General features: G+C 49.8%; 2 protein-coding genes across 5 annotated transcripts in view; one reads left to right on the top strand and one right to left on the bottom strand.

The window, feature by feature from the left end:
* DENND2D (DENN domain containing 2D) overlaps positions 1-18,226 on the top strand; it is a 29,921-nt gene extending 11,695 nt beyond the window's left edge. The window contains exons 4-12 of the mRNA XM_075910313.2: positions 407-476; positions 1,715-1,792; positions 2,178-2,318; positions 6,945-7,093; positions 9,473-9,650; positions 10,378-10,419; positions 11,549-11,639; positions 13,351-13,590; positions 17,489-18,226. Of these exons, the coding sequence (XP_075766428.2) occupies positions 407-476; positions 1,715-1,792; positions 2,178-2,318; positions 6,945-7,093; positions 9,473-9,650; positions 10,378-10,419; positions 11,549-11,639; positions 13,351-13,590; positions 17,489-17,547 (1,048 nt within the window). The 3' untranslated portion in view covers positions 17,548-18,226. The remainder of the gene's footprint in view (positions 1-406; positions 477-1,714; positions 1,793-2,177; positions 2,319-6,944; positions 7,094-9,472; positions 9,651-10,377; positions 10,420-11,548; positions 11,640-13,350; positions 13,591-17,488) is intronic.
* A 4,683-nt stretch (positions 18,227-22,909) lies between these two features.
* The window catches only part of CEPT1 (choline/ethanolamine phosphotransferase 1), a 45,680-nt gene continuing 42,182 nt past the window's right edge, over positions 22,910-26,407 (bottom strand). For all 4 annotated transcript variants that reach the window (XM_075910316.2, XM_075910314.2, XM_075910315.2 and 1 more), the window contains exons 7-9: positions 25,875-26,033; positions 25,384-25,509; positions 22,910-23,838 (exon numbers count right to left, since the gene is read on the bottom strand). In XM_075910316.2, the coding sequence (XP_075766431.1) occupies positions 23,719-23,838; positions 25,384-25,509; positions 25,875-26,033 (405 nt within the window). In that variant the 3' untranslated portion in view covers positions 22,910-23,718. The remainder of the gene's footprint in view (positions 23,839-25,383; positions 25,510-25,874; positions 26,034-26,407) is intronic.

Here is a 26,407-nt window from a genome sequence, read left to right as displayed (position 1 = left end):
TGGAGCCCCACCCTTACCTGCACCGCCCTCTCTCCCCGAGCCCTGATGCGTGCTCTGTTCTTGCTCCTTCCCCCCTCCCCAGGGCTCGACCAGCTGTGAACAGCTGATCCCCAACCCTGAGGGAGGGGAGGAGCAGGAATGATTGGTGGTGCTCTGAATGCACGGGGTGGGAGGGGGAGGCGTGGGCGGTGCGGGGCTCCAGTGCCCGAGAGCCATGTGGGGAAGGGGGCAGACTGAGTCCGTAGGCCGCAGGTGGAGCTCTAGGGGGATACGTGGCCGCAGGTTGCCCACCTGTTGATCCATCATTTCCCCCCCCACCACCCCTTTGCTCCGGGGCCCTAGGTGAGTTCCAGCAGCTCTCGCTCCTCAGCAGCGCAGCCACCCCCCGTCTCCTCTTGTCTTTCAGTGAAACCTTCTCCTTCGTCCTGACCAACGTGGACGGCAGCAGGAAGATTGGCTACTGCAGGCGGCTGCTGGTGGGTTTCTCTTGCTCCGCGTACTCTGTGCTCAGGGTGGCCTGTAGCCCGTTGGGGTTCACGGAGGGATTCCTCCCCCTCTGGGTCAGTGGGTGGCCACTCCGCCCCGCTACACGGCCCTTGCTACCCCGAGCAGCACGGCTCCAAGCCCCTGAGCTGCGCCAGCACAGTGCAAGGGGGAACGCGCAGAGAAGCAGGAGGAAGAGAAGCTGGGACGGAGGGGGGGACCTCGGCATCTGCATCAAGTCTGGTGAAACGTAAGCCTGGGGAATTATCCTTCGTTGCTCCGTTAGAGAGACCGGGAGAGACGGACACAGGCTGGCAGCTGCCTCTGAGGGCCAGAAGCAGGATGCTGAGCTATGGCTCATTGCCTCTTGGGTGCTGATTTGAACTCAGCCCAGTTGGGTGGTGGTGGAAGACAGTGTCTCTCTGAGCTGCGTAGCGTGACGGTGGTCGCCTCCACGCCAGGCCTTGTGTTGTCTGAGACAAGCTGCACCTCCGCTCTGCCTTGAGATCACAAGATGCCTCAGCCTCCGGCTGAAATCTAGGGGGCAACTTTAGACCAACTTGATTTCTCAGGAAGGTTTATGGCCCTATAGCAGCCCATCCCTGTGTTACCTAGCTTGATATTAACAACGTTGGCTTGTACACTGGCCCCCTGCTCCCCGGTTTCACGAGGAGGCAGGGGCGGGCCTCAGCAACCCCTCCCTGCAATGCAAGAGACGCAGGCGTGGCCGTGGGTCAGTCTGGCTTCGTGGGGTTTAGCAAATGAATTAGCAAGGTGGGTCTGACCCGCCATGAAACAACCAGCAACGTGGGCATCTAAATCGTCATCTGTAAGCCTGGTGGAGGGGGCGGGTATGCGTGTTGCAATTTATCACAGCTAGGGCTGTTCTGGGGGCTTTAAACAGAAATAATTCTATCAGCCTCCCCTCCTTGCTTTTTCAGCTTGTTCTCCAAGTTTCCTGACTTGTATTTTGTTAGTAGCCAGGGAGGACCAGCTGCATGGGGGGTGGGATCACGAACCGCGTCTCTGGGGTGCAGGCAAGGCGAGTCTCATGGAGGGGGCCCTCGCTTTGCAGACGCCTGACTTTGCATTCCTTGGAGAGGGCCTGGCCCCACCTGAGTGGCAGTCCCCAGAGCGATGGGGTTGGTATGGAGGCAGGCTCGGTGCCAGAGAGAGGGTAAGAGATTGTGGGGTCAAGCTGACCCTCCTTTGCCTGCCGATCTTCTTTCAGCCTGCTGGCCGGGGCGCTCGGCTCCCAGAGGTCTTCTGCATCATCAGCTGCTTGGGCTGCTTCGGGTTGTTCTCCAAGGTAGGAACGCCGAGCCCCCCGTGCCCAGCACGAACCCAGCTCGCATGCCCAGCCCAGGCCTCGTGCCGCTGCTCGGCCCCTGGTTGCGGTCTGATCTGCAGCTCGGTGCTGGAAGGTGGTGCCAGGTGGTGATGCCAGGGCGCTGAAGGCCACTGTGCCTGGGTGAGGGCGAGGTCTGCAGGGCTGAGCCGCACATGAGCCTGTTGCCGGCTGCTTTCCAAGAAGGGCCGCTCCCTTGCAAAGGCGCTTTCCAGACGTCCTCTGGCATGTGGACCCAGGGCCACAACTGTGGTCCAGCCGGTACCCCCCATGGGGGTGGTTGCCAGGGAATCGGTTGCCAGGGAATCGGTTGCCTTGCTGTGGCTGACATCTCTTCTTCCCGCAGATCCTCGACGAAGTGGAGAAGAGGCGGCAGATCTCCATGGCTGTCATTTACCCCTTCATGCAGGGCCTCCGCGAATCCCCCTTCCCAGCCCCCGGGAAGACCGTCACCATCAAAAGCTTCATCCCCGACTCGGGAACGGAGGTTTGTGTTGGCTCAGTCACCTGTGCTCCGGTGCTGCTGGTGCTCCAGCAGGGCCTGGCTCTCCTACCCTCGGAGCTGGCCTCCGGTGGCAATGCTGGAGCAGCGGGCTCTGCGTGGGGGTGGGTGGGTGTCTGTCTGGCCAGCAAGAACTGTGCCGGCTTTGCTAAGGCACTTGTGTCTCCGCTTGCTGAGGGTGCTGTGATGAACAAGGGCCAGGTCTGTTATGGAGAGAGGTTAAAACGACTGGGACTTTTCAGTTTAGAAAAGAGGAGACTGAGGGGGGATAGGATAGAGGTCTATGAAATCATGAGTGGGGTAGAGAGGGCGAATAAAGAAAAGTTATTTATTAGTTCCCATAATTGAGGAACTAGAGGACACCAAATGAAATTAATGGGTAGCAGGTTTAAAACTAATAAAAGAAAGTTCTTCTTCACACAGCGCGTAGTCAACCTGTGGAACTCCTTGCCAGAGGAGGCTGTGAAGGCTAGGACTGTAACAGAGTTTAAAGAGAAGCTAGATAATTTCATGGAGGTTAGGTCCATAAAAGGCTATTAGCCAGGGGATAGAATTGGTGTCCCTGGCCTCTGTTTGTCAGAGGCTGGAGAAGGAGGACAGGAGACAAATTGCTTGATCATTGTCTTTGGTCCACCCTCTCTAGGGCACCTGGTGTTGGCCGCTGTCGGTAGACAGGCTACTGGGCTAGATGGACCTTTGGTCCGACCCAGTATGGTTGTTCTTATGTCCCAGTGCACAATGGTGCCTCCTGGGCTGCCAGGGGTGGGCACGTCTGCGTTGGATCCGGAAGCAATGTCAGTGGGATTCTGAGAGTCCTCCCTGCCCCCACTTTACGACCGGGCCCTGAGCCAGCAGTCCCAGCAGGTCTCTGTGGGCGAAGTAGGGATGCTCAGAAGTTCCATATTCCAGCCGTCCAGCCTGACCACTGTGGCCGGTCGCCCAGGTGGCTGGAAGGTGCAGTGAGAAGGGTGTAGCACATGGAGAATGCTCCGTGCCGGTCCTACTGCAGGGACCCCAGGCAGCCAGGGGAGAGAAGTGACGCCGCACAGCAAAGCAGAGGGCAGAGCCGGAGAGAAGAGGACATCTCCGTAGCAGAGGAAACGGGGGCGTGTCCTGGATTTTCCACAGAGACTTTCCATCAGGGCCGCAGGGAGAAAGTGGCTGCAGAAGGGGGCCAGGGCTGGGGCACAGAGCTTGGGTCTGAACAGTGAGGAAAGGGAGCAAACTCATGCTGGGTGGCGCGGCAAAATCAGCTGTGGGCAGGAATGATTTGTAAGCAATTGTCCTCCGTGCCCGAGGCAAAGCCTGCCAGGTTAGCAGCTGGGCAGTTGGACATCAGGCCGATTTTGGAGACTTCAGCGGGTGTCAATGAAATTACACCAGGGTATCCTAAGCCCCATGAGGCAGGCCCCGGAATTACATAGCACTGCCCTAGAAGCCTGCATTCTTCCCTCTCCACCCATACAGCCAGTGTAGAACCCCTCCTCGGTTTTGCCCACTTCATCAGATGTGTTGGGGACTTGTAACAGAGGCCGTGTCCAGACTCAGGGGTTTTTTCGGGAAAAGTAGCCTTTTCCCGAAAAAACTTCCCCTGCGTCCAGACTCAAGCCGCGTTCTTTCGAAATTATTTCGAAAGAACGCGGCTTTTCTTTCGATGGCGGTAAACCTCGTTTCACGAGGAAGAACGCCTTCCTTCAAAAGTTCCTCTTTCGAAAGAAGGCGTTCTTCAATGTAAAGAGGCCGTCTTCGAAAGAGAGCATCCAGACTCGCTGGGTGCTCTCTTTCGAAAAAGCGGATTTCTCTTTCGAAAGATCCGCCTGCAGTCTAGACGCGATCTTTCGAAAGAGGCTCTTTCGAAAGATGCTTTCGAAAGAGCCTCTTTCGAAAGAAGCCTGCAGTCTAGACATAGCCAGAGAGGCAGTTAGCTCAAGGTTTCTACGGTGAAAGAGTGAACAGCCTGGACTTTTCAGCCATTCGCATTCACACCTCTCTTCATTGAATGGGAGCCATTCACACCTCTCCTGGAACTATTGTTTCATGCTAGGGATATAAAATCCGGTTTAAAATGTTATCCAGTTAAAATACACGTTTAACCAGCCCCCTGTGGCTGCTCCAGCCAGGCCAGGTGCTGGTTAGCCAGTTACCAGTAAGCATCATCTGGTAAGGGTGATGATTACCAGGTAGCTAGTTAACCAGTTACCAGTTTACATCCCTGTTTCATGCTGAGTGCAGAGATCTTTGCATCTGCCCTTCTCTACTGGCACTGGTACTGGCACTAGAAACTTGTGCCCATTGAACTAAACAGAGTTCAGAGACAACTCTGTCTAGTTCAACGTAACAAACTCCAATCCAGACGCATGGGGATCAGGTTCGGCCTTGCTGGGGTCTGTTAGCTGCATTCCTTGCAGTCGGCTTTGCTTTGGGAGTTTGTAGTTGTGTGTTTCAGTCCTGTCCATACAAGCCCTGGAACAGAGACAGGCCTTTAGGTTTCATCTGTGCTGGGAGGGAGGGGGGGAGGTTTCCACTGGGGCGCTGATGCGGATGCAAACTCTGGCTTGCTCAGGCATGGCTTAGCGTGGTTTGAAGGCGGGGTGAGCTGGTGCATTGCCTCCGCGCTAGCAGGGCCACACACCCGCGCGTAGACAGTGCAGTCAGAGTATTTAAATGAGAGGTTTCACTCTGCAGCGCACGGTTGCAGTTGGTTTTGAACGTGGGGAATTGTTCAGGGCCCTTTGCAGCTGCATCGCCCCCATTGCACACTGGGTGTTACTGAGAGCCGGTTCTTCTCTGCCAACTTCCTGGGTTATGAAACCTCTTGCGACTACAGCAAGAAGGTTAAGATTGTGCAAAGGTTTAGCCTGTTGCTTCATGCTTTGGTTGCCGGCAGAACTGCAGCCAGGGGAGGGTGTCTTCAAGAGAGTCAGCGTGGCCAACTTGTCAGTGGGGAGGGGAGTTGCTAGGCTGCCAGCTCTCGGTGCATGGGAGAGACCTGTCCTGCACTGAGTAAGGGGAGGTCATTCTGAATGCCTGGGGCTTCACCCGGCCCAGTCATCCCAGGCTGAGCTTTTGAGGCTGGGGAGAGGTTTGATTGCACCTGACTGCCAAAGGCACATAATACAAGGACACCAATTAGTTGTTAAGAGCTCACCTGAGGGGCACCTGGATGGAATGCAGCCTCGCAGGAAAAGAGGTTGAGAAAGTTTGGAATGCCTGTTTCCAGACACTTCTCAGAGGCCGGAGAGGCGCTGTTCTCGGTGGGGGCAGATAGCAGAACAAGGAGCAATGGGCTCAAGTTGCAGTGGGGAAGGTCTAGGTTGGATATTAGGAAAAACCATTTCCCTAGAGGGTGGGAAGCCCTGGGCTGGGTTCCCTAGGGAGGGAGTGGGAACCCCTTCCCTAGCGCTATGTCTACACCACAGGCTTCTTGCACAAGAACTGTTTTGTGCAAGAGTTCTTGTGCAAGAGCACGTCCACACTACCAGAACTCTCGGGCCGGATCACGCAGGAGGTCAGAGTAGCTCTCAGAGCGGGCCGTTCTGGCCTTAGTATCTGTGCACTCCAACGGCTAATGAGCACTTCGGAAAAACAGATAGCGTTGTTAACGATTCAGCCACCCCCCCCCCTCTGATTCAAGGAGGCTCACAATGCAAATCCCTAGGGCCTGGAAGCCTGGGAAGGATGTGCTTTGTAAACTGCTCTAATTAAAGTCTGTGTGCAAAGTCTGAGGCCAGGTCTATACTAGGGGCAAGGTGGAACTCAGGTTACAGGACTAGCATAGCTACAGTCGCCGCACCTGAGTTTGACTTACGGCGGCATCCTCACTGCAGGGATGGATGGGAGAAACTCTCCCATCCACCTTCTTTACCTCTCCCGGCCTGCTGGAGCACCGGAGTCGATCAGTGGTCAGTTTAGCACGTCCTTACTGGACCATCTCCATAGCGTCCATCTCTCGCTAAGTGACGACAAGGCCTAAGAGACCCTCCAGCAAACCCAGGGCAGGCCAGGCAGAATACCCCAGGTACCCGGACTGCTCCTAGAAATGTCTCTGCACTGTCTCCCTTCTGCGAGACGGCTGCCTTGGAGCTGCTGTCCAATCCCTTCCTCGGACACACTCCCGCCCTGGAAAGCCTAGGGCTTATCTAGGAATTCCTGGCTGCAGCCAAGCAGCGTTGAAGCAAAGGACTGGTTCCCGCTAGATAATTGTGTCTATTCTAGCCCAGGGCATAGCTGTCATGGCGGGGTCTTATCCTGCTGCGAGGCCAAAGTCGTCATCACCTGGACCAACAGCGGTGGAGCCCACCTGGGCTAGGGTCTTGCACGGAGGCACATCCCCAGAGACGACAGTCCGGCAAGGCCACTTCTCACTTTTCCCCACCCGGCGCCTGTTTGCTGAATTCCGGCGCCAGGCCCCTGCTGGGTGCTACCAAGGAGAAGTCGTCCTAACTAACGGTCCTATTGCACAAGGGCTGTTAAACGCCTTCCCCATACCCTACCCATCCTGCCTCCTTTCTCTGTCCCCTGGGAGCAGGTGTGTTTGAGCCCTTCTGCACGTCACTTTTAATAGAACTAGGGACCCATGAGCTCACAACTCTCCCTGCTCCTTCCCAACAGCTCATCGAGCTCACACGGCCCCTGGACTCCCGGCTGGAGCACGTGGAATTTCAGGCCCTTTTGCAACTTCTCTGTCCGGAGAAGATCCTTTGGCTGTTCGCCTCGGCGGTTCTGGAGCGACGCATCATCTTCCTGGCGGAGGAGCTCAGGTGTGAACCTGGCTGCTGATTCTCGTAGCGTGTATTACGGGGCCCAGGCAGCTTGCCCTGGGCTACAGCCTAAATTGCAAGCAGGTCCACTCTGCATCAGTACGGGGCCAGATGCAAGTCCCCTGCTCTGTCTCTCTTGGTCCCAAGCTGGGTGTAGTTGCGACTGGCTGAGGGCACCTCCCTCCCCCCAGCTCAATTAGTGGTGATGCATTTCTTGTGCCCCTCCTGACTTGGGAGATAAAGTCAGAAGAAATGAATCCCAGGGGCTGAGAAGTCTGATTGAATAGACCGAGCACTAGTTTGGGACTCCAGAGACCTGGGTTCTAGTCCCGACTCTGCCACTGGCCTGTTGTGTGGCCTTGGACAAGTCCCTTACCCTCTCATGCCTCAGTTTCCCCACCTGTAAAATAGGGGTGCTGACCTCGACCTCCTTTTCAGAGCACTTTGAGATTGGCAGATTAGCAGTGCTAGAGGGGAGCTAGGTGGTGGTATTCTGGCTGGTGGAACAAGACGGCTGGAACCTGTTCCTGATGGAGCTCGAAGAGTTAATCCCCACTAAAGGCAGGGCAGGGCAGCCAAGGAAGTCCTGCTCGCACGCTAACATCAGTGGAGCGTAAAGGCAGCCAGTCGGCTCCAATCTCTCCTCTCCCTCTGGGTTGCCTCATTCCGACACATCAGCAGGAAGGAAGTCTCTCATTGGATCTGAGCCACTAGAGACTTTCACTGATCAGACTCTCAGAAGAACCACTCAGGAATGGGCCACCCTGTGGAAGGACCCTCTTCAAACAGTAACTATCGTCCAGTGAGGAGTGAGCCCCGAGACAAGGAGGGAAGGAGAAAGCCATTGCTGTCCCAGACTCTCACTCTGAGCAAAGCACCAGACCAGGACTTGGGAGATTTGAGTTCTGTTCCTAGCTTTGGTAACTGCGAAAAAAATCACAGCTCCCGCCTTCCTCTGGGCCTCAGTTTCCCCGTCTGCAAAATGGGAATAATCGGCCCGCCCTCCATATGAGGAGTTAGGACTTTTCAGCTTGGAAGAGAGACAACCAAGGCGCTAGATATTTATTATCAAGGTCTATAAAAATCAAAACAGGCATGGAGGAAATAAATAGGAAGTGTTATTTATTCCTCATAGCACCTGAATTAGAGGTCATCAAATGAAATTAATAGGCAGTGGGTTTAAAACAAACAGTCAGAAGTATTTCTTCACACAGCTCACAGTCAACCTGTGGAACTTCTTGCCAGAGGATGTTGTAAAGGCCAAGACTAAAATAGTGTTCAAAAAAGAACTAGATAAATTCGTGTTAGCCAGGATGGGTAGGTATGGTGTCCCTAGCCTCTGTCTGTCTTGTTCTGTTCATTCCCTCTGGGCGCCTAGCATTGGCCACTGTTGGAAGATGCTGGGTTATATGAGATTCTGGGATAGATTTATAGTTTTCTAGCTGGGGAAACATTTTGTACCAAAACTGCACGTTCTGTTGATAGCAATGCCCCGCCAATGAGAGTTTTGTGGGGCAGCACCATGGTCAACTCCAAGGGTTCAAAACACGTGAGGCTTTGGCCTCCTAAATTGTGAGACCGCATTAAAAATAAGACAAAAACGGATGGGAAGGGAGGTCCTTAGGGGCACGTTTACAACCTTCTCCCCAGCCACAGAGCTAGAAACTGACATCTTTCCTTTAGAGAAAAAGCTAAAGAAAAGGGACTCTGGTTTAATCCCTTGACTCCAGGAGCTGGGGATTTATTGACAAACACCAAATGTCGATTTGTAATGGAATCCCGAGAACTGGCAACGCTACTATGTGATGAGAGGAGACAGCCTCAAAACAGCCCACATTGATGAGGGTAGAATTCAACTCTGAGAACTCCATGTATGTAACTTAATCAAGAGACAGCGAAGGCGTTCTTCCATCCGTCTTGATCATACCGACAAAGGAAACAAAACTCTGCTATGGGAACTCTTCCATCTAAGAGACAAAAGTCTAACCCGATCGAAGGGCTGGGAAATTGAAGTTAGGCAAATCCCAGTTAGGTTCAGATGTTTTTCCATCAATGAGAATGTAAATAATTGGACCAGTTTACCACCACTCGGCCACTGGCTAATGGGCTGTTTTTTGGAAGGGTCAGCTCTAGTTTGAGCAGGAATCAGTTCAGGGCAGTTTTCTGGCCCGTGCTAAGCGGGAGGTCGGACTAGGTGATGACAATGGTCCCTTCTGGCTTTTTCTCCGAGAAAAGCCCTGGCAGTTCGGAGCCGGGGTCTCCTTGGAAGTCACTGAGCTCCATCTCTCGGGTGCTCTTGACAATCTCACCCAAGGATTAGCATGCTGGCCAGCCCCATGCCAAATCCAGCCAGTAACCCGAACTCTTCCTTCTTGGCAGCGTCCTCTCCCAGTGCATCCATGCGGTGGCAGCGCTTCTGTACCCCTTCTCCTGGGCGCACACCTACATCCCCGTGGTTCCGGAATGCCTGATCGATACCGTCTGCTGCCCCACCCCCTTCATGGTCGGAGTCCAGAAACGCTGCCTGGAGCAGGTTCTAGATCAGCCCATGGAGGAGGTACCGTGCTGTGCACTCGAAGGAGGCTCAGTTGGCCAGTTTGTGCGCCGGGGGGTAGCAGGTCCAGATTTTGTCTCCATCCCAGCCTGGGGAGGGGAAAGGTCCAGAAGGAAGCAAGAGCTGACTCCAGCTAGTTCCTAGGCAACACCCAAGCTTTCCCCTCACCAGATCGGATGCGGATTCCTCCACCTACCCACTAGCTGGGCAAGAGCCTCAGCCCAGACCCCCTCTGTCCCTTGCCCTCAACTCACCATTCCCAGTCTCCCAGCTCACGGGAGGCGAGTGCACATCTGGGAAAGCTAGTTTAGTCTCAGCCAGTTCGCTCCTTGCCCTTCAGCTGGGAGCACTCAGAATGGGGCAGCTGTGGGGCTCGGCCCTTGCTCCAGGGGGACGTGGGCTAAGACTCCAGAACTCCTCTCACGTGGGCCTCCCAAGAGACACGAGGCAGGAAGCACCTCCAACCTGGGGTGGATTGGAAGCAGTAACTGGTCCAGTCGCCTGCCGATGCCCCTGGTCCTTTCGTTTCCCCAGACACAGAGTTCGGAGGGGTGGAGGATCCTTTTCTGTGACCTAGAGCAATTTGTCAGCAGGTGCAGCTCGGAGCCTTTCAAAACAGACTCGAGGCCCAGAAAACTGATTCTGAAATAGAGGCTCTTAAATCCCTGCTGATCACAAGCAGCCTTGCAGTGCAGCCTGGCTAACGCTCGGCCCTGTTTGTTATTTTTAGGTGCTGCTGGTTGACTTGTGCCAAGGGAAGTTCTTAAAATCGGTAGGTGTCCCTGCTGCGATGCTTTCAGTTCCTGTTTATCGGTCGGAGTGTTTTCACCTCTATTGTTGAACAGCCGCAGGCGCCTTGATCCTGGCTTTTTGGTAGCTGCCGGACACTCCGTCCCACTTCTCACTAATTCTTTGCACTCTGCATGCTTAGGGGGTAGGGCCTCTTGCCTGAGCTGCCTACAGAGTTGCTGTACCATTAACGTTCCTGGTTTATAAACACCCAAGCACTGCCCTGCAGGGAATTCAAAGCAAATTCATTTCTCAGGCTGTTGTATCATCTCTCTCATTATGGGTGGCGGAGGAGCGGGTGGGTCAGACACAGTTAACCCTGCAGAAGTTTAATCTCCAACATCCTTTGGGATAAAAATTGATAGGCGATGGCTTCTAGCAATAGCTAACGAGCACCCCTGAGATGATGGTAATGTAGACTAGGGATGTACGCAGCTAGTTGACTATCTGATAAGCATATGCAGGAGCAGGAGCCGGTGCTGGGGGGAGCCGGCTTAAAAGCCAGTTCCCCCCAGTACCATCTCTTTGGGGGGGAAGCAGGGCTCAGTGGGAAACTGGTGGTGCTTCTGCCTTTGACATGTAGCAAGGCCGGGCTCTTGCTATGTTTCAAAGGTGGAGGTGCCCTTATTGACTAATAGAATAGTCGATGCAAATTGCATCATTCGATTAGTTGATTAATCTCAATTAACACCCTTAACGTAGACTGCATGGCTGTGTTCAAGAATGGGTCACAGGCAATGTTCCCGCAAATCTTTTCCATCCATGCTCAGATTTTTCCCCATCCATTTGCAGAATAAATTTTTGTGCACACCAAGGCTTGTGTGGATGTGCACCAAACAAAACCTAGCTGTGGGCGCTTTGCTAATCAGCTAGGCTGCACCTGAATCTCTCCTGAGCAGCTGCCCAAGCACACAGATTACAGGGAGTGCTGGTCAGGAGGGCTCTGGAGGGGAGACATGTTGGTTCCCGGGAGCTTTGATCCTGAAGGCACGCTTGGAAAGTGGTTCAGCGAGCTAGATTCCCCACTGGCGCTTCTAAGCCTTCTTTCCCGGGCCTGAGCTTCTCTGGATTGCAAGTGCTGGCTGTGCTAACATCCGTTTGCCCGCTTTCAGGTCGGCGACGAAGACAACATCTTACCGGCCAAGCTGCAGAGCGAGATGCTGACTTCTTTAAAGACACACAACAGCAACAACAACGTACAGAGTACGCAGAGTTCCTTCTTCGGGTGTGCAGAGCCCCACACAATGACAGCTGGTGTCCCAGGCTAACCAGTCCTCCTGGGACCTCTTTTCTGCCTCGGCTTCAGCCAACACATGGCCTAGGGCTGCGTGTGCTTTAGACTCCCGTGTATAACGAGTGAGCTGCTCATGTGGAGAGACTCACTAAGTGGTCTAAGCCACTGGACTAGCCGTGGTCCCTGGTCCCACACGCTCAGCCCCGGCAGGGACACCTCAGCCCTTCCTTCTTCAGAGGTAGAAAGAGACTGAGATTGGTGCAGCTTACCAAGGGTGGAGGGAAGTGTCCTCCGCTGGTGTAAATGGTCATCGCTCCATCGGCTCCCTCTCCACATGGACTGCAGTGGAGCTGTGACCTTGCCCACCAGTTCGGGATCTGCCCCCTATCCTGGGGGGGAGGGCTATCTCAGTGGTGGGGAGGGGGTGAAATGGACATGCCCAGTGGGACTCTCGATGTAGCCCTGCAAACTCAGCCTGGCATGTTCTATACATTTTTTAAAAAACCCAACTGCCTTTTGCCCTGTAGCTTGAGCACATGGGATCTGTCCTTGCTGGCAAACAAAAACCATGGGATTTCACCTCCCATTTTTAGAAGACAGCCTGCCAGTTCCCAGCAGTGGCCTGATTTTAATCTGAGCATCTTCCTCCCTAAATTCTACAACCGTGTGGGACTAGGAAAACCAATCAGGGCAGAGAAATAATCCATCACGAGGGAGAGAAGCAAAAAAAATCCCCCAGGCTGTAGGATACGCGGCTGGACCACACAGAGAGCCAGTGTCCCTGAATGACCCTCCGTGACAACTGGATCTGGGCGCTTTCGACACTTAGCCGTCCTCTGCCACTACCGCTCCTATGCGCTACCGAAGCAGATGGCGTCCCCCAGGCAGAGCGGCCTGGGAAGGCAGTCCCGTATGCTAGCGGCCGTTACAGCTTTATTATGGTTTAGCACCAAGACGTTGGATTGTAGAGTCTGAGGGAGATGGCAGTTGCTTCTGACGAAGCCACGGCAAGTGAATTAGGTCAGCGTGCACTGAGGCCACCCGTCCAGCACCTCTGTAGGCTGGCCTGCAGCACATTCAGTTCCTTGCATGTGCGTGCAGCGCTTGGAGTTCCTTGGAAGCCCAGGGTTCGACAGTCACAGTACGGTGGCTAGCAGACCCGGCAATCATCCAGCAGACCAGGCAACTGAATACCAGGTTGAGCAGTGGTTCGGTTTATACCCCTATGGGGCTTTTCTTTCTAGCCGGGACCGGGTTTGAGAGTCACACAAGTTAGCACAAGTCAGATGTTTCAGTCGTGTTTAAATTTAAAAGCAGGGAGGTTGAGCATTGCCCCAGAGAGGAGGAGAGAGGTAGAATTGCCTAGTGGTCACAGCACTAACTTGGGACTTAAGAGACCTGGCTTCAAGACTTAAGAGACCTGCCCCACCACAGACTATGGGTGATCCTTAGGCATGTCACTTTGGCCCTGATCCTTGAAGTTAGGAGGGTAAATACATCTGCCGATCTGTGCCTCAGTTCCCCTTCTGCACAGCAGGCACCACGGCCCAGCCCTGCCTCACAGGGATTGGGAGCACGAACAAAGATTGTGTGGTGCCCACCTCCTGTGTTAAGGGGGGGAGGTGTCATGCGAATGCCAGCGCCCATGCCCAAACTGTACATCTCCTGTTCCCTTTCCAGCATCCGAGCAAGTGAACGCTCACGTCTCCAGCTGCTTCATGCAATTCTTCATCAAAACCGTCGGCCATTATACCTCGCACCTCAAGTGGAATAGGAGTGGCCAGGGAACCTTTGAGGAGAAGGCCTTCTGCAGAGCCATCACCTCCAGGTCCTGCCGCAAGTTTGTGAAAAGATTTGTGCGGACTCAGATGTTTTCCCTCTTTATCCAGGAAGCCGAAAGGAGCAGGATGGCCCAAGAAGGTAAATCGCCCCCTCACCACCACCTCCTCCACTGCTACCCTGGTGTTCAGGAAGCAACAACCTGCTTCTAAAATCGTCAGGGACTTCCCAGAAGGGTGCCCTTTGGTTTGTTTGGGCAGAGGGAGTAGGACTTACTATTTGCAGAATTGCTTGTGCAAATGTTTGAGTGTGAGTGTCCTGAAAACAACCCACGGGGCAGGGAGGAAGAGACACCGTTAGAGGAGATGGTACAGGCATCTCCCGCAACCGGTGTGTCACCTGCAAAATTGATTTGCTTGCGGCCTTTCCCTTTTCAGCACTCGGGCCGTTGGCTGGAGGTTATTGTCGACTCCAGAACTCTGCCTGTTTGTATGGCAACCTGTCAAAGCACTAGCGCAAAGTGCTCCTTGCTTATTCCCTTTGCTAAGATTGGAGTGATGCAGCATGGCTTAGTAGATGGTGCACCAGACCGGGACGCAGGAGATTGGTTTTATTCCCAGCCCTGACTCTGGATTTCTCACTGGCCTTGGGCAAGTTACTTCACCATTCCCTGCCTCAGTGTCCCTATCTGTAAAACAGGCTAGGCATTAATGCTACTTTCAATCCCAGCCCTGACTCTGGATTTCTCACTGGCCTTGGGCAAGTTACTTCACCATTCCCTGCCTCAGTTTCCCTATCTGTAAAACAGGCTAGGCATTAATGCTACTTTCAATCCCAGCCCTGACTCTGGATTTCTCACTGGCCTTGGGCAAGTTACTTCACCATTCCCTGCCTCAGTTTCCCTATCTGTAAAACAGACTAGGCATTAATGCTACTTTCAAGAACTTCATCAGCGTCACTGATCCCCCTGCAGCTCCTGAGTGCGCCCGGCCTCAAGGTTTCCCTCTCCTGGGGTGTAATCACATGATTCTCCCGTTCTCAGTGTGATTCTATTACACAGCAGCTGGGCATCCCCACACCTCTCGCCAGCTAAACAAGGTGACGTTCAACGCCCCTCATGCAGAGCCACTAGATCCTACCTACCACTCTTACCTAGGGGGAAGACAAGCAGGCCGGCCACCCATGCATTTACAAGCTGTATCAGCAACAGAGGGAGGGTCTCCGGAGGGGCCCTCGCTGTAAGACCTGGCCCGCCCTTCTGGCTCCGGTTGGCTGCTTTGGAGACTTTGTTCTCGCGCCAGGGCAAAGTCCCCCCAGCACCGATTCTCAGAGCCTGAGCCAATTGCCTTGAACTCTGGGGCTAAAATGGCAAGCGCTGAGCCCCTCCCCATTTTGAGGGGTTTGAGCCGGAGCCAAGACATCTGCACTGCAAATTTTGGCCCTTTGAGAGCAGTTGGCTGGAGCCATGCCCCCGCCCCCCCCCACCTCCTCGGATCTTTTATTGCACCACAGATGTACCCTTAAGCCTCTGTTAGAATTAGAAAACAACCTTTCCTGGTGCCCTCCTCCCTTGCCTCACTTTGCCAGCCCAAATTCCTTCCTCCAGGGAGTAACTGCAGGCTACCCTTTATAGCCCCAACCATGCCTCCTTTTCCCCAGACAGTGCCCACAGACCCCTGCAACCCCTCTCAGTTCCTGCCCATCCGAACTAGGGATGTTAAATATCGGTTAATTGAATAGCCGAGTAATCTCATGAATTCTTATCGGTTGATTATTCTATAGTCCCCAAGGGTGGGGCTGGCAGCCAGCGTGCTCCCGGCCCCGCTCCCGAGGAGCAGCGAAGTGCCAGGCAGGAGCTAGTCTAAACCCAGCTCCGCTCATGGACCTGTTGCCCTGTGCTGATAGACAGCAGCAGCGGAGGCTGGCAGGAGCCCCTGTCAAGGGGGTTCTGAGTTTCCAGACCCAGCAGGAGCCAGAACTGAACCAAGCTGCCTGCCCACCCAGTGCCTAACACGCTTTAAATGCAGAGCCGCAGCAGGGGTAGATCCTGGACCTGGCCCGAGCCAGGACTGAGCCAGGCTGCTGGCCAGCCTGTTAAAAAAAATGTACTGGTGGCGGGGGCGGGGGAGAGGAAGAAATACACGTAGTCTATAGAATTAACCTTACGCTGTTGCTTATCGGATAATCGGTTACACTATTACATCCTAATGTAAACCTTGTCTCTGCTACCTGGCTGCTCCTCCCAGTGCAGTCTAGACAAGGTAATTGGCCCACCTGGCCACGTTAGCCCCAGCAGGTGGTGAGGTGCCAGACACCCCTGGCACAGGCTGGTCTTACCTTCTGCCTCCTTCCAGTGTCCCAAACCTAACCTGGCCAGTGAATTAAAGGTAATAAACCCCAGATCTTCTGCCCCACTTGGGCTCCTCATTAGTCTTGCTGTCCCAAAGTCTAAAACAATGTCATGAAAGCTCCGCCACCCTCAGGTTCTTGGCCCTCCCCCTCCCCAGAATTCTCCCCAGGGCTTCCTCCCTGGGTCCCCAGCTCCTCCTGGGCTGCTGAGCCACAGGGGCATCTTCCCTGGAATCTTTCCCCTCTACATGCTGAGGCTCTCCTCTCCCGCTGCCCTCGCCCTTCAGCCGCAGAAGAGACCTGCCCCTCCCCGCTGAGCTCCTCCAGCCTTTTAGGGACATCATCCAACTCCTTCCCCACGGAGCCTAACAATTGGCCCGTGCTCTTTAATCCCCCATTTCTCAGGAACAGTTGGGATCTCACAGGCCAGGCTGAGCCCAACACCCCTCCCCCTGTAAAGGAGCCAACAGCCAGTGACAACGCCAGATGGATGGAGGCGCCAATGGTGACGGCATAGCAATAACTCAGCATGTTCTGGGTGTTCTCAGCCATTGCTCTAAAGGGAAGGCTGAGCAATTGTTCGGCCCAATAAAAAAGGGATTAAGTCGAGATTTAAGAAGTTAACCCAAAGGTCCCTGCCAGGAGAAACTTCCTGCTGGCCATATAGTGCCGCAAAGGAATCTACCAAGACAAGCCCCCAGCATTTGGTATCTTTAAATCTCGGCAACTGGACCAAAGACCATTAAGTGGCAAACAGACTTGCACACGAGATGGATCCAAATAGGTCTCGTCCATCTCTGGAGTTGGGGGCTTTTCCTCGTAGCCCGGTTTTTCACTTTGTTGGTGAGGTTGTCAGTGCGTGTGAAATACAAGTGTGGGTATGAGTGTCCTACTGATTCACCCTGCCTCTCCACTAGTCCTTGAATCTCTCCATTCGTTGGGCTCAGGTGGCAAAGAGGTGGACATGGTACTAGAACCTGGATAAACATCTGGGTTGGAGACTGTTTACAGTCTGGGTTGGAGATGTGAACTGTCTACAGTTCCCCAGCCCTGGTCACAAAGATCCAGATCCTCAAAGGGATTTAGGCTGCTAATTTCCATTGATCTTAAACACCTTGGAGGATCTGGACCAAAGGACTTAGTCTGACCTGGAAATGGCACACTTACTTCATTCAAAAGTAGGCCTTCAATAAGACTAGAAGCAAAGCTCCTGTTGGTTTATATGGTGCAAGACTCTCTCTAGGAGGACATGTCCAACAAGCATTAAAGATTCCCCATTTTTAACCTGAGATACACATTGCTTCTCCAACTTGCTCCACATCTAGCCTGGCCAGGTAGATTTGGATCCAGTGTTGCTGCTGTGGAGCCTTCCGATGCAGATTGACAAGAACCACCAAATTCTATTCCTCATATTAGGGATTTTCCACCTACCCCTCCATCCCTATCTCCTTCAGCACCTAAATCCCATGATTATTGGGACCAGAAAAATGCCTGGGGAAGAGTATGACCATAGCGATCTCCCCTGGTCCATCCTCTGGTTCTCTGCTTTGATTGTTGTTTCTTATTGGGTTTCTTGGGCTGCATTAGCACTCCTACCATAGTATGTTACAAAACAAACCAGCTAATGACCCCAGTTGTTGATGAAATTACAATGTGGTGTATGACTGATCCAAACTTTTGTTTTCCCCAGGGTATTTCCAGCAGAAAGTAACTGAATATCAAGAACAAAAGAAGCGAAGAAATTCTTGAAGAACTATTGGCTTAGGCAGATAACTGCCTGCAGCAATATTCTGGCCAGACTGGGTCAGCATCTCACTCATAGGCACAAAGCCCGGAGTTTGGCTAGCTCTGAGTGTCTCTGGAGCCTTGCCCCTCCTCCTGTGAATGACGAGATTATCTGGTCCGCACAAGATGCCAGTTCCTGCCCAGTCTCTTCTCTCTCAGGACATGACTGCACTAGCACTGGCAGCCTCTTCTACATAGCTAGCAAACATGGGGGTGATTGTTTTTTCCAGGCCAACTGACACCAACGCCCAAGCTGCAGTTCTTAGTCAAATGGCAGCGTATGGTCCCGTAACTAGTTCTTACTAGAGGACAATCATGAATCTTCAATAGCAAGAGTGTGAAACTGAGGCAGGATTGCCTGCTTGCTGTATAATGGCAACATATGTAGAATAATTTGAGATAAAAATTAATAGTAAGAAATATTTGTAGATCTTATTTAAAAAAAAGTCTAAATTTTCTAGCTGAGACGTATTCTATCCTGAAGGGCTCCCCCTCAACAACAAGATGGTTTCGTGTTCTTTTTATAACAAACGTTTTCATTGTTCCAGATTTGTATGAGCTAAAAGACCTGAGTGTCACCTACTGGCTTAGGCACCGATGACAACAGTGAGCTCAAAATAAACAGCGTGAAGAGTGCAAACTAGGGTTTGGTGTGAAGTCGCGTCTTTGCATTAGCTCCACTTGAAGAGACTGGGGGGGGATGTGTGCGGTAGTGGGATTATGAGGCATCTGCAGCTCAGAGAAGGGAGATAGCATTGTGAAAATGCAGTGGTGCCTGCGGTCCTGAAAAGCTGTATCCTATCCTGGTTTGGCTGCTGAATTTTGAAATTTTTTCAGTTCGTCTTTTAGAGACTGCGCCAAGCTTAATTATGCCAGCCCCTCTCTCGTTAAGTGCATTCGGGCAGGGAGCATTGTACCAAAATACCAGCTAGTGTTGTCTGCAGTGTTGACTGGCTAAGAGTGTTGCATAAAAGGGAAAGTTTGCTGCTCTTTGGGGAAAACTGTCTGCTGGGATGTGTTCAGTGATGCCTCAAATGACTGCCACCTTTAGACCCTAGAAATTGCCCAGATGTGCATGATACAAACATGCTAATAGCTCTGGGAACTTGTAATGCCTAGGACCCTCATTCATAGAACATGACCTCATTGTACTAGGAGTGTACACTTATTATTAGGTGTATTACAGTAGTTTATAGATGCCCCAGTCCTGGACTCCATTGTGTTCCTTTCTCCTTGCCATGTTCATAGAATCCTAGGGCTGGCAGGGACCTCAGGAGGTCGAGTCCAAGCCCCTGTCCAAAGCAAGACTGATCCCAACTAAATCATCCCAGCCAGGGCTTTGCCAAGCCAGGACTTAAACACCTCTAGGGATGGAGATTCCACCCCTTCCCTAGGGAACCCATCCCAGGGCTTTACCACCCTTCTAGGGAAACAGATTTTCCTAATATCCAACCTGGACCTCTCCCACTGTAACCCAAGACCATTGCACCTCGTTCTGCCACCTGTCACTACTGAGAACAGCCTCTATCCATCCTCTTTGGAACCTTCCTTCAGGGAGTTGAAGGCTGCTCTCAAATCCCCCCTCACTCTTTTCGTCTTCAGACGAAATAAGCCCCAAACCCTCAGCCTCTCCTCATAGGTCATGTGCTCCAGCCCCCTCATCATTTTGGTTTCCCTCTGCTGGACCCTCTCCAATGCATCCACATCCTTTCTATAGTGGGGGGGGGGGGTGTTTCCTATAGGGTTGATCTCATGTAATGGGTAGTTTTCAGAAAATAACTATTCAGGATTAATAGTTCCTTCTTGCCCCCGTTATATTTCTTAAGTTTATCTGTTGGCAAAGACTGGCATGTTAAATCTCTTCAGAGAAACCCCTGGGGAATTGCCCTTTTTCAAAATGGCCACTGCCCTTTCTCCCAATGAGAATAGACCTAAGTTGCCCTTAGGCAGTGCTAGTCCATTTTTTTAGTCAAGGTTCAAGTTTCTTGGTTATTGTATAGTCAAGGTTCAGACTCCAGAGAAAATAAAAACGATAAGTACATAGATACGGGTCCTTTCAAAAGCATCTAGTGGTCCTGATTTGGCCCACGGTCCAACTAGTGCCTGGCCCCTGCCCTAGGGAAAAGGCAGGAGAGAGAAAGACAGCCATTGTAAATATCGTTCATTGTGCAGCTCCCTGAAGTAGGTGAAGTTCTCTGCAGCCATTGAATACATTTATTTTTCATAACTGTAAGAAGTGACAATTAGACTGAAAAAAAGATATCTTCAGATGTAGATTTCCTTGCATTTAACTGCATGGGAAGGAACCACATTTTCAATACCCACTGCAAATCCATTCAATTATTTCCAGAACACTCCCCACCTGAATCAAATTCGAGGACACTGATCAGCTTCAGACAACTATATACAAGACATCTAAGAATAAAATAACTGTACTTACCTTGACCGCTCCAGCAATCCTCCTATGAAATGCAGCCAGGCACTTGGACACCACCGAAATGGTTCAGAGGAGAAAGTCCAAGACACACTTAAAACCACCTTTACCAATCAAAGACACTCCAGCACAGAAATAGCTCATGTCAAAGAACAGGCCACTCAAGTACCACTCCCCAAAAGAGCCTGCTTCAGTAAATGAAACAACCCCCCCCTTCATTCACACCTCTAGTTGTCACCTATCACCCCACATCTGAATCCATATGGGAGTATCCTAAAACAATTACACCACATACCTAATGGGGATCACATCCTGAACCCTTTCTCTTGGCCTTCAAACAACCCCATCATCAGAAGGAAGCTCCTCGAAGACCAGGACACACCAGCTCAAAGTGACACCAGATTTTCATCCCATTAAAATTGTGCAGACATTTCCACTGCTATGATGATCAATACCCTCCCCCCTCCCCACCCGCAACACACCTTTCAAGATCCATAGTCTCACACATGTCTAACCACAACACATGCAGCATTCAGGTACATCAACAATTCTGTAGCTGAAACCAGACAATCAGTACGCTCTCAAATGAGCTCACAGAAAATTGAAAGACAAACATCACATCACCCGTGCACAAGCACTTTGCACAAATTGATCACACCAGATCTGATTGTCTGCACAACACCTTCAAAAGATAAGCCTGGGAGTTTTTAATTCATAATCCTGTTGTAGGACAAAAATTCTGTGTCTGACAGAGGCATAACCGGCCACTTCACCTTGAACAATCTCTTAAAACTCCAGTCATCTGAAGAAGTGGGCTGTGCCCACGAAAGCTCATGACACCATCTACATGTTTTGTTAGTCTATGAAGTGCTACCAGATCTTTAGTTGTTTAAGTTTATCCTGTACAGACTAACTCAGCTACCCCTTGAAGCTTCTCTTACAGTATGTGTTAATTACTTATGATTATCTGTTCTATGTTGTATTTAGCTGTGACACTGTGTACCTTTCCCAGACCCGAAGCAGAGCTCTGTGTACATCAAAAGTTTATTTCAGCAAAAGAAGTTGGCCAAATAAAAGGTATCACCCACCTTGTCTCTCCAGATTCTCAAAGGCAATTAGGTGTCTAATTCATAGTGATTTCAATGCCTTTGACTATCTGGGCCTTATCCTTTTGTCCCTCAGTCCCCCATCTGTAAAATGAAGATAATAGCACTGTCCTAGCACTCAAGGACATTGTGAGAAAAAAATGCATTAAAGCTTTTGAGGTACTCAGATACAACAGAAATGGGGACTAGATACACCATCTCTGTATCATACTCATTGCAGTTAAATCTGGGCCCTTTTTTTTTTTTTTTTTTTCATTTTTATAAAAACACCTTTTCATTTTATTGGCCCCGAGGTGGAGGGGAAATTTTCTGCCTGGCAGTGTGGTTTTTAGGGGAAAGCTAGTTCAAAGCAGCATGTGTCACATTTTGTTTTCAAGGCAGTGAGGTTTGTACTCATTCGGATATGTTCCAGGAAGTTCTACATGCAAGAGATAACTCTGTAAAAGCGCTGCATGCAGCGCTCGCTTGTACACAACAACAGAAAGGGTAAAGTTTAAGGCTGAACTTCCAACTTGCTATCTCTTTGGCCTCATGAAGTATAGAATCATAGAACTGGAAGGGACCTCGACAGGTCATCGAGTCCAGCCCCCCGCCCTCAAGGCAGGACCAAGCTCCCCTTTGCTTAGAATGATCCCCTTTACTTAGAAATCTCATTCAGTTTCTCAATTAATTCCACAGCCTGAGTTCCTTATGTCTACAATCAAATAGAAACAGTATCATAATGCATTAGGGCAAAGTTAATGTATTACAGGCAATTTATACATCACCTATTTACACAGCAACTGGGTGCACCTTATAAGCAACAACAGTTCTCAAGTTCTCTCAAGCAAGCCCCATAACACCTGGTAATGCTGAAGTTTTATATGAAAGAAGTGTAAAATCTTGCCCCTAGGGTACTGGAGCTACCAGTTAGTGAAAAGCCTCGGCAGAGGCACAGTATAGCATTTCCTAAGCAGGCATTAGTTTAGATGTATTTCCAGAAATGAAGGCTTTGCCTGAAGGAAGTCCAAAGCCTCATCCTGGGGACATTTAGCTTAATTGTTCCAGACTGGCACAAATGGTCAGTGGATCAGACCGGGAGCAATGGTCTCTGAGGCAAAGACTTTTAAGGTTCTGGACTGCTGGCTGTAAGCAAGACTTCAAATTTCCTATCTCGATCACTGCTTTCTGTGCCATTGCTGGTAACCTGCAGCTCGCTGTTTGCACTAGTGTGTCTCTGAGCGGAGCCTACACTTGGACTAGTGCAACTGTACTTTTGAGTGGCGTTTCCTGCCATTTAAATACTAAAACACAAGGCAAACACTCCTGCTCATCTGTCGCAAGTACTGTGTGTAGACTGGTGTCACATATTGCTTTTTTGATGTGACAGATCAGCATGTGACTTCTCACTGAGCAATAGTACGGGAAGAGATTACTGGAGAAACTACTTGACACACTGAGTTGTGCAACTCCCAGTACCTAAACAGGCGGGGGCGGGGAGCAGTACAAACAGAATCCAGACTCTTGGGAGTTCTACTCCAGATCCAATATGAACTATTGGAAAGTTATTTAGCTTCCTTTTGCCTCAGTTTACCACACATAAAACGGGCATAATATGCCTATGACTTTGGGAGCTGGGCTGCAAGTCTGTGTTAATTAGCAAAGAAAGTACTTGGAGATGCTTGGGTGACTGGCACTGGAGACCCAGGAAGTATAGAAAGGCGCTCTACACAACAGATTATGCTTCATCAGACCAAGTGCTTCACCCAGTGAGACAAAGCAGCTGACACACATGTAAAGACAACTGTAGCTCTTAGAATTTCCTTATTTATTAAAGAGCAGAAAGAAATTTTTGCTTAAATTCTATATGTAAAAAATGAACAGTAAAACTTGCTTTTAAAGTTTTTCCATTGAAGAAAATTGAGATAAGTTTATTTAAAAAAAAATTAAATTAAATTGACAAAGATACCACACTGTATTGTATGCTGATAGTCACTCCCTTCTTCCACAAGGCCCCTCTAAAATACACTGTTGAACAATATACATAAGTAAATGAAACAACTCTGTTTACATCCAAGTCCATTCAACTATTTCAGTCACACAATCTCATGGGATATCTCTGTTTTACAACTCAGCTCTTTAGTAAAAGAAATGTCAAAAATGGACTCTAAAGTATTTCACTAAGAGATGATGAAATATTAACATTATAAAGCACATTGTTTTGCAGTTTGTATATACACTACATTAAAAATTTCAGTTGTTGGGGATCCATTCACCATAGATAGTTTATTCTGTATGCAAGGTAATTACAAAGACAAAGCATTACTCCCTGCATGCTTTCCTGGGCACAGAACCAGTAGAGTTGACTACATGATGTTAACGTCGAGAGTACCTGGAATTCACCTTCTCTTTCCCTCTCTCTCTCCCTCTCTCATTAGGCAAAGACTAGTGAAGGAGTGTTACCAGTAACAAAGAATAGAAGTTGTACAACACTGATTATTATAAATTAGATTTGTTCTTATGTGCTCCTTTTGCCTTAGTCCCCTACATGTGTTCATATTCTTCCCTAGAGAAAACATTTGTTTCTTATTTCTCATCAAAGCAAGTACCCAGTCACTAATGATGATTAGAATGTGTGGAAGAGACCTTGATTCTGAATACATGGATGCGCAGATGGGAAGCAATCTGATTGCACACGCTGATGCAGTATCTGAGCAAATCAAAGAGGGAAAAGATCTGCAAAGGAAAAAATGACATGCGTTAGATCTAGCTATCTATACTGAGCGTGAATGCACCATGTGCCATCCTCATAATCTCTCTAAAAGCATCAAGGACAGCTCTCAAGGGGTATGTCTACATTACCCCGCTAGTTCGAACTAGCGGGGTAATGTAGGCATACCGCACTTGCAAATGAAGCCCGGGATTTGACTTTCCCGGGCTTCATTTGCATAAGCGAGGAGCCGCCATTTTTAAAACCCCGCTGGTTCGAACCCCGTGTAGCCGTGCTGCACGGGGCTCGAACTAGGTAGTTCGGACTAGGCTTCCTATTCCGAACTACCTCGTGGAACGAGGTGTACCGGTAGTTCGGAATAGGAAGCCTAGTCCGAACTACCTAGTTTGAGCCCCGTGTAGCCGCGCTGCACGGGGTTCGAACCAGCGGGGTTTTAAAAATGGCGGCTCCCCGCTTATGCAAATGAAGCCCGGGAAATTCAAATCCCGGGCTTCATTTGCAAGTGCGGTATGCCTACATTGCCCTCCTAGTTCGAACTAGGAGGGTAGTGTAGACATACCCAAGTTCTCTTGTCCTGATATTAAAAGGTATATTCCTATTTTTCTCAAAGCTTCGGGGTTTCTGCATTTTACAGGCTAGAACTTCAATCTACACTTCAATAAGAGAGAAATTGTAGCGATTGTAGAAAGCTTTTATAAGATGTCCCATGAGCTGTGGGTATTATTTTCAAGTGTGGATCTCTGATCTTAAATTTTCACAATGTTGTATTTGAATATATTTGAAAAAGTGTTTCATTGTATGGGAATAGTCAAGTTTCATGAGTGTAATTTATGCAGGCTGAGCCTTTATTTAACATACTAAGCTCCCAACTAAAACATATGTCCCAGTGAGCATCAAATGAACATACTGTGATTCCCAATTAGCTGAGCTTTTCCATTTCTTGCAGCTAGTACAGAAAGAAGTTCACAGCTGCTACACCTGCACAGAGTGCTTTAGAATGGCTATCTAGAGAGTGGAAGATTGATTTGACCTTGGTCTGGTTGGTTTTCAATGCTCTAATCAGGGAGAGACATAACTATGTAGCCAAGAGCTTCTCTGAGACACTGGTCCTGGTATCTATAGTTGCTCTGACACTGCATGAATTTCAGAAATTCCACCTGTGGATTTGTGCCTTATAGAGCTTTTGCTGTGGTGCACCCCAGAATGTGGAAATTATGTTCTTGCAAAAATATACTTAATCACATTTCTCCCCAATGGCTTCTAAACCTAGAACACGGCTCATTTGACATTGCTTCTACACCAGATTTGAGCCAAGTGAGGTCCATACGCCCAACCAAACCATGTCAAGTTAGCAAGAACCCTGTTTAAGGCAAGAAGGTTCCCAAATCCATGCTTCTTTGTTTGAATCATCTGTGGACAATTGGTGCTAACTGTGTACATGTGATCTGTGCACAATTAGCACAAACTCTGTGTGCATGTCGCAAATGTGAACAAACAGGCATATGGCACAAATGATCATTGATAGAAATAAAATACAATGACCTACTTACCAGGGCAATCCAAAGTACAATATACTCATCAATAAAGCTGTTAAAGTATTGGTCCAAGAACAAAAGTGCCGGACCTATGAATGCTGTATCATGCAGGTGCATTTCACTTTTGGTCATATGTGCAACCTATTAAAAACAAAACACACAAAAATATACTTTGGCCTAATGTTTTCAGCAGATTGACAGCATTGTTGTAGAAAGTATTTTAATGAAACAAGACCAAAAAACATTGTAAATGTTAATTGCATGCTGTTGGTTCATTGTTTAGTGGGCTCTGAATTTCTCAAGAAAAACCATGTGCAGTAGGAACCAAATAGAACCACTACACAGTCATGGGATACACAGGAGCAGCAGGAAAGGAAGGGTGTGGCTAGTCAATGCAGAGAACGGATGTTCTGGGGAAGGCAGAAGTTTGAGAAACTACTGTATAAAGATCATCATACAATAAAAGGAAAAGATAAAGGAAAAGAATCAATGATTCAGACACTTACCACCAATTTGTTAGTTATCTTAGCTGATACAAAACCAAAAGTAAGTATATACAGGCAAGGATGCTTTTCAAAGAGCTGTACAGCAGATTTCTTGTAGATCATTGCAGCTAATATGATCACTGATCCAATATGAAGAAAAGGTGAAAGGACACTTGTTCCCTATAGTGAGGGAAGAAAATGTTAGTCTAATAAAAAGTGCTCTTAACTGAACAACGGATGCATGTTGGGTGCATGTTAGTTTAAATTAAGATGGGCCTGCTTGCATTCACTTATGCCAGTAGCGAATTGTGGTGAAATGTGAATGAGGGTGTCAGCTGATAATGTGGTTGGAGCCTTTGGTTTGAAGGTCTAGAACTGGTATGATTTATATGAAGCAAACATGTAGTTTCAGCTACAAAACAAAAATTGTGTGTGGAGGAAGGCTTCAAACTGCAAAAACAGTGCTGTTCTTATGTTCTAAAACTTCTACAACAGGCAGGAGATTATTCTGTTCTTAAATGACAGGGGACCAAACATATGAATTTCTGTATAAT

Source organism: Pelodiscus sinensis, chromosome 27, assembly GCF_052426305.1.
Source record: "Pelodiscus sinensis isolate ZL-2025 chromosome 27, ASM5242630v1, whole genome shotgun sequence".
NCBI lineage: Eukaryota > Metazoa > Chordata > Testudines > Trionychidae > Pelodiscus > Pelodiscus sinensis.
The sequence above is the reverse complement of the archived record's forward strand: the minus strand, read 5'-3'. Positions and strand labels throughout refer to the sequence as shown.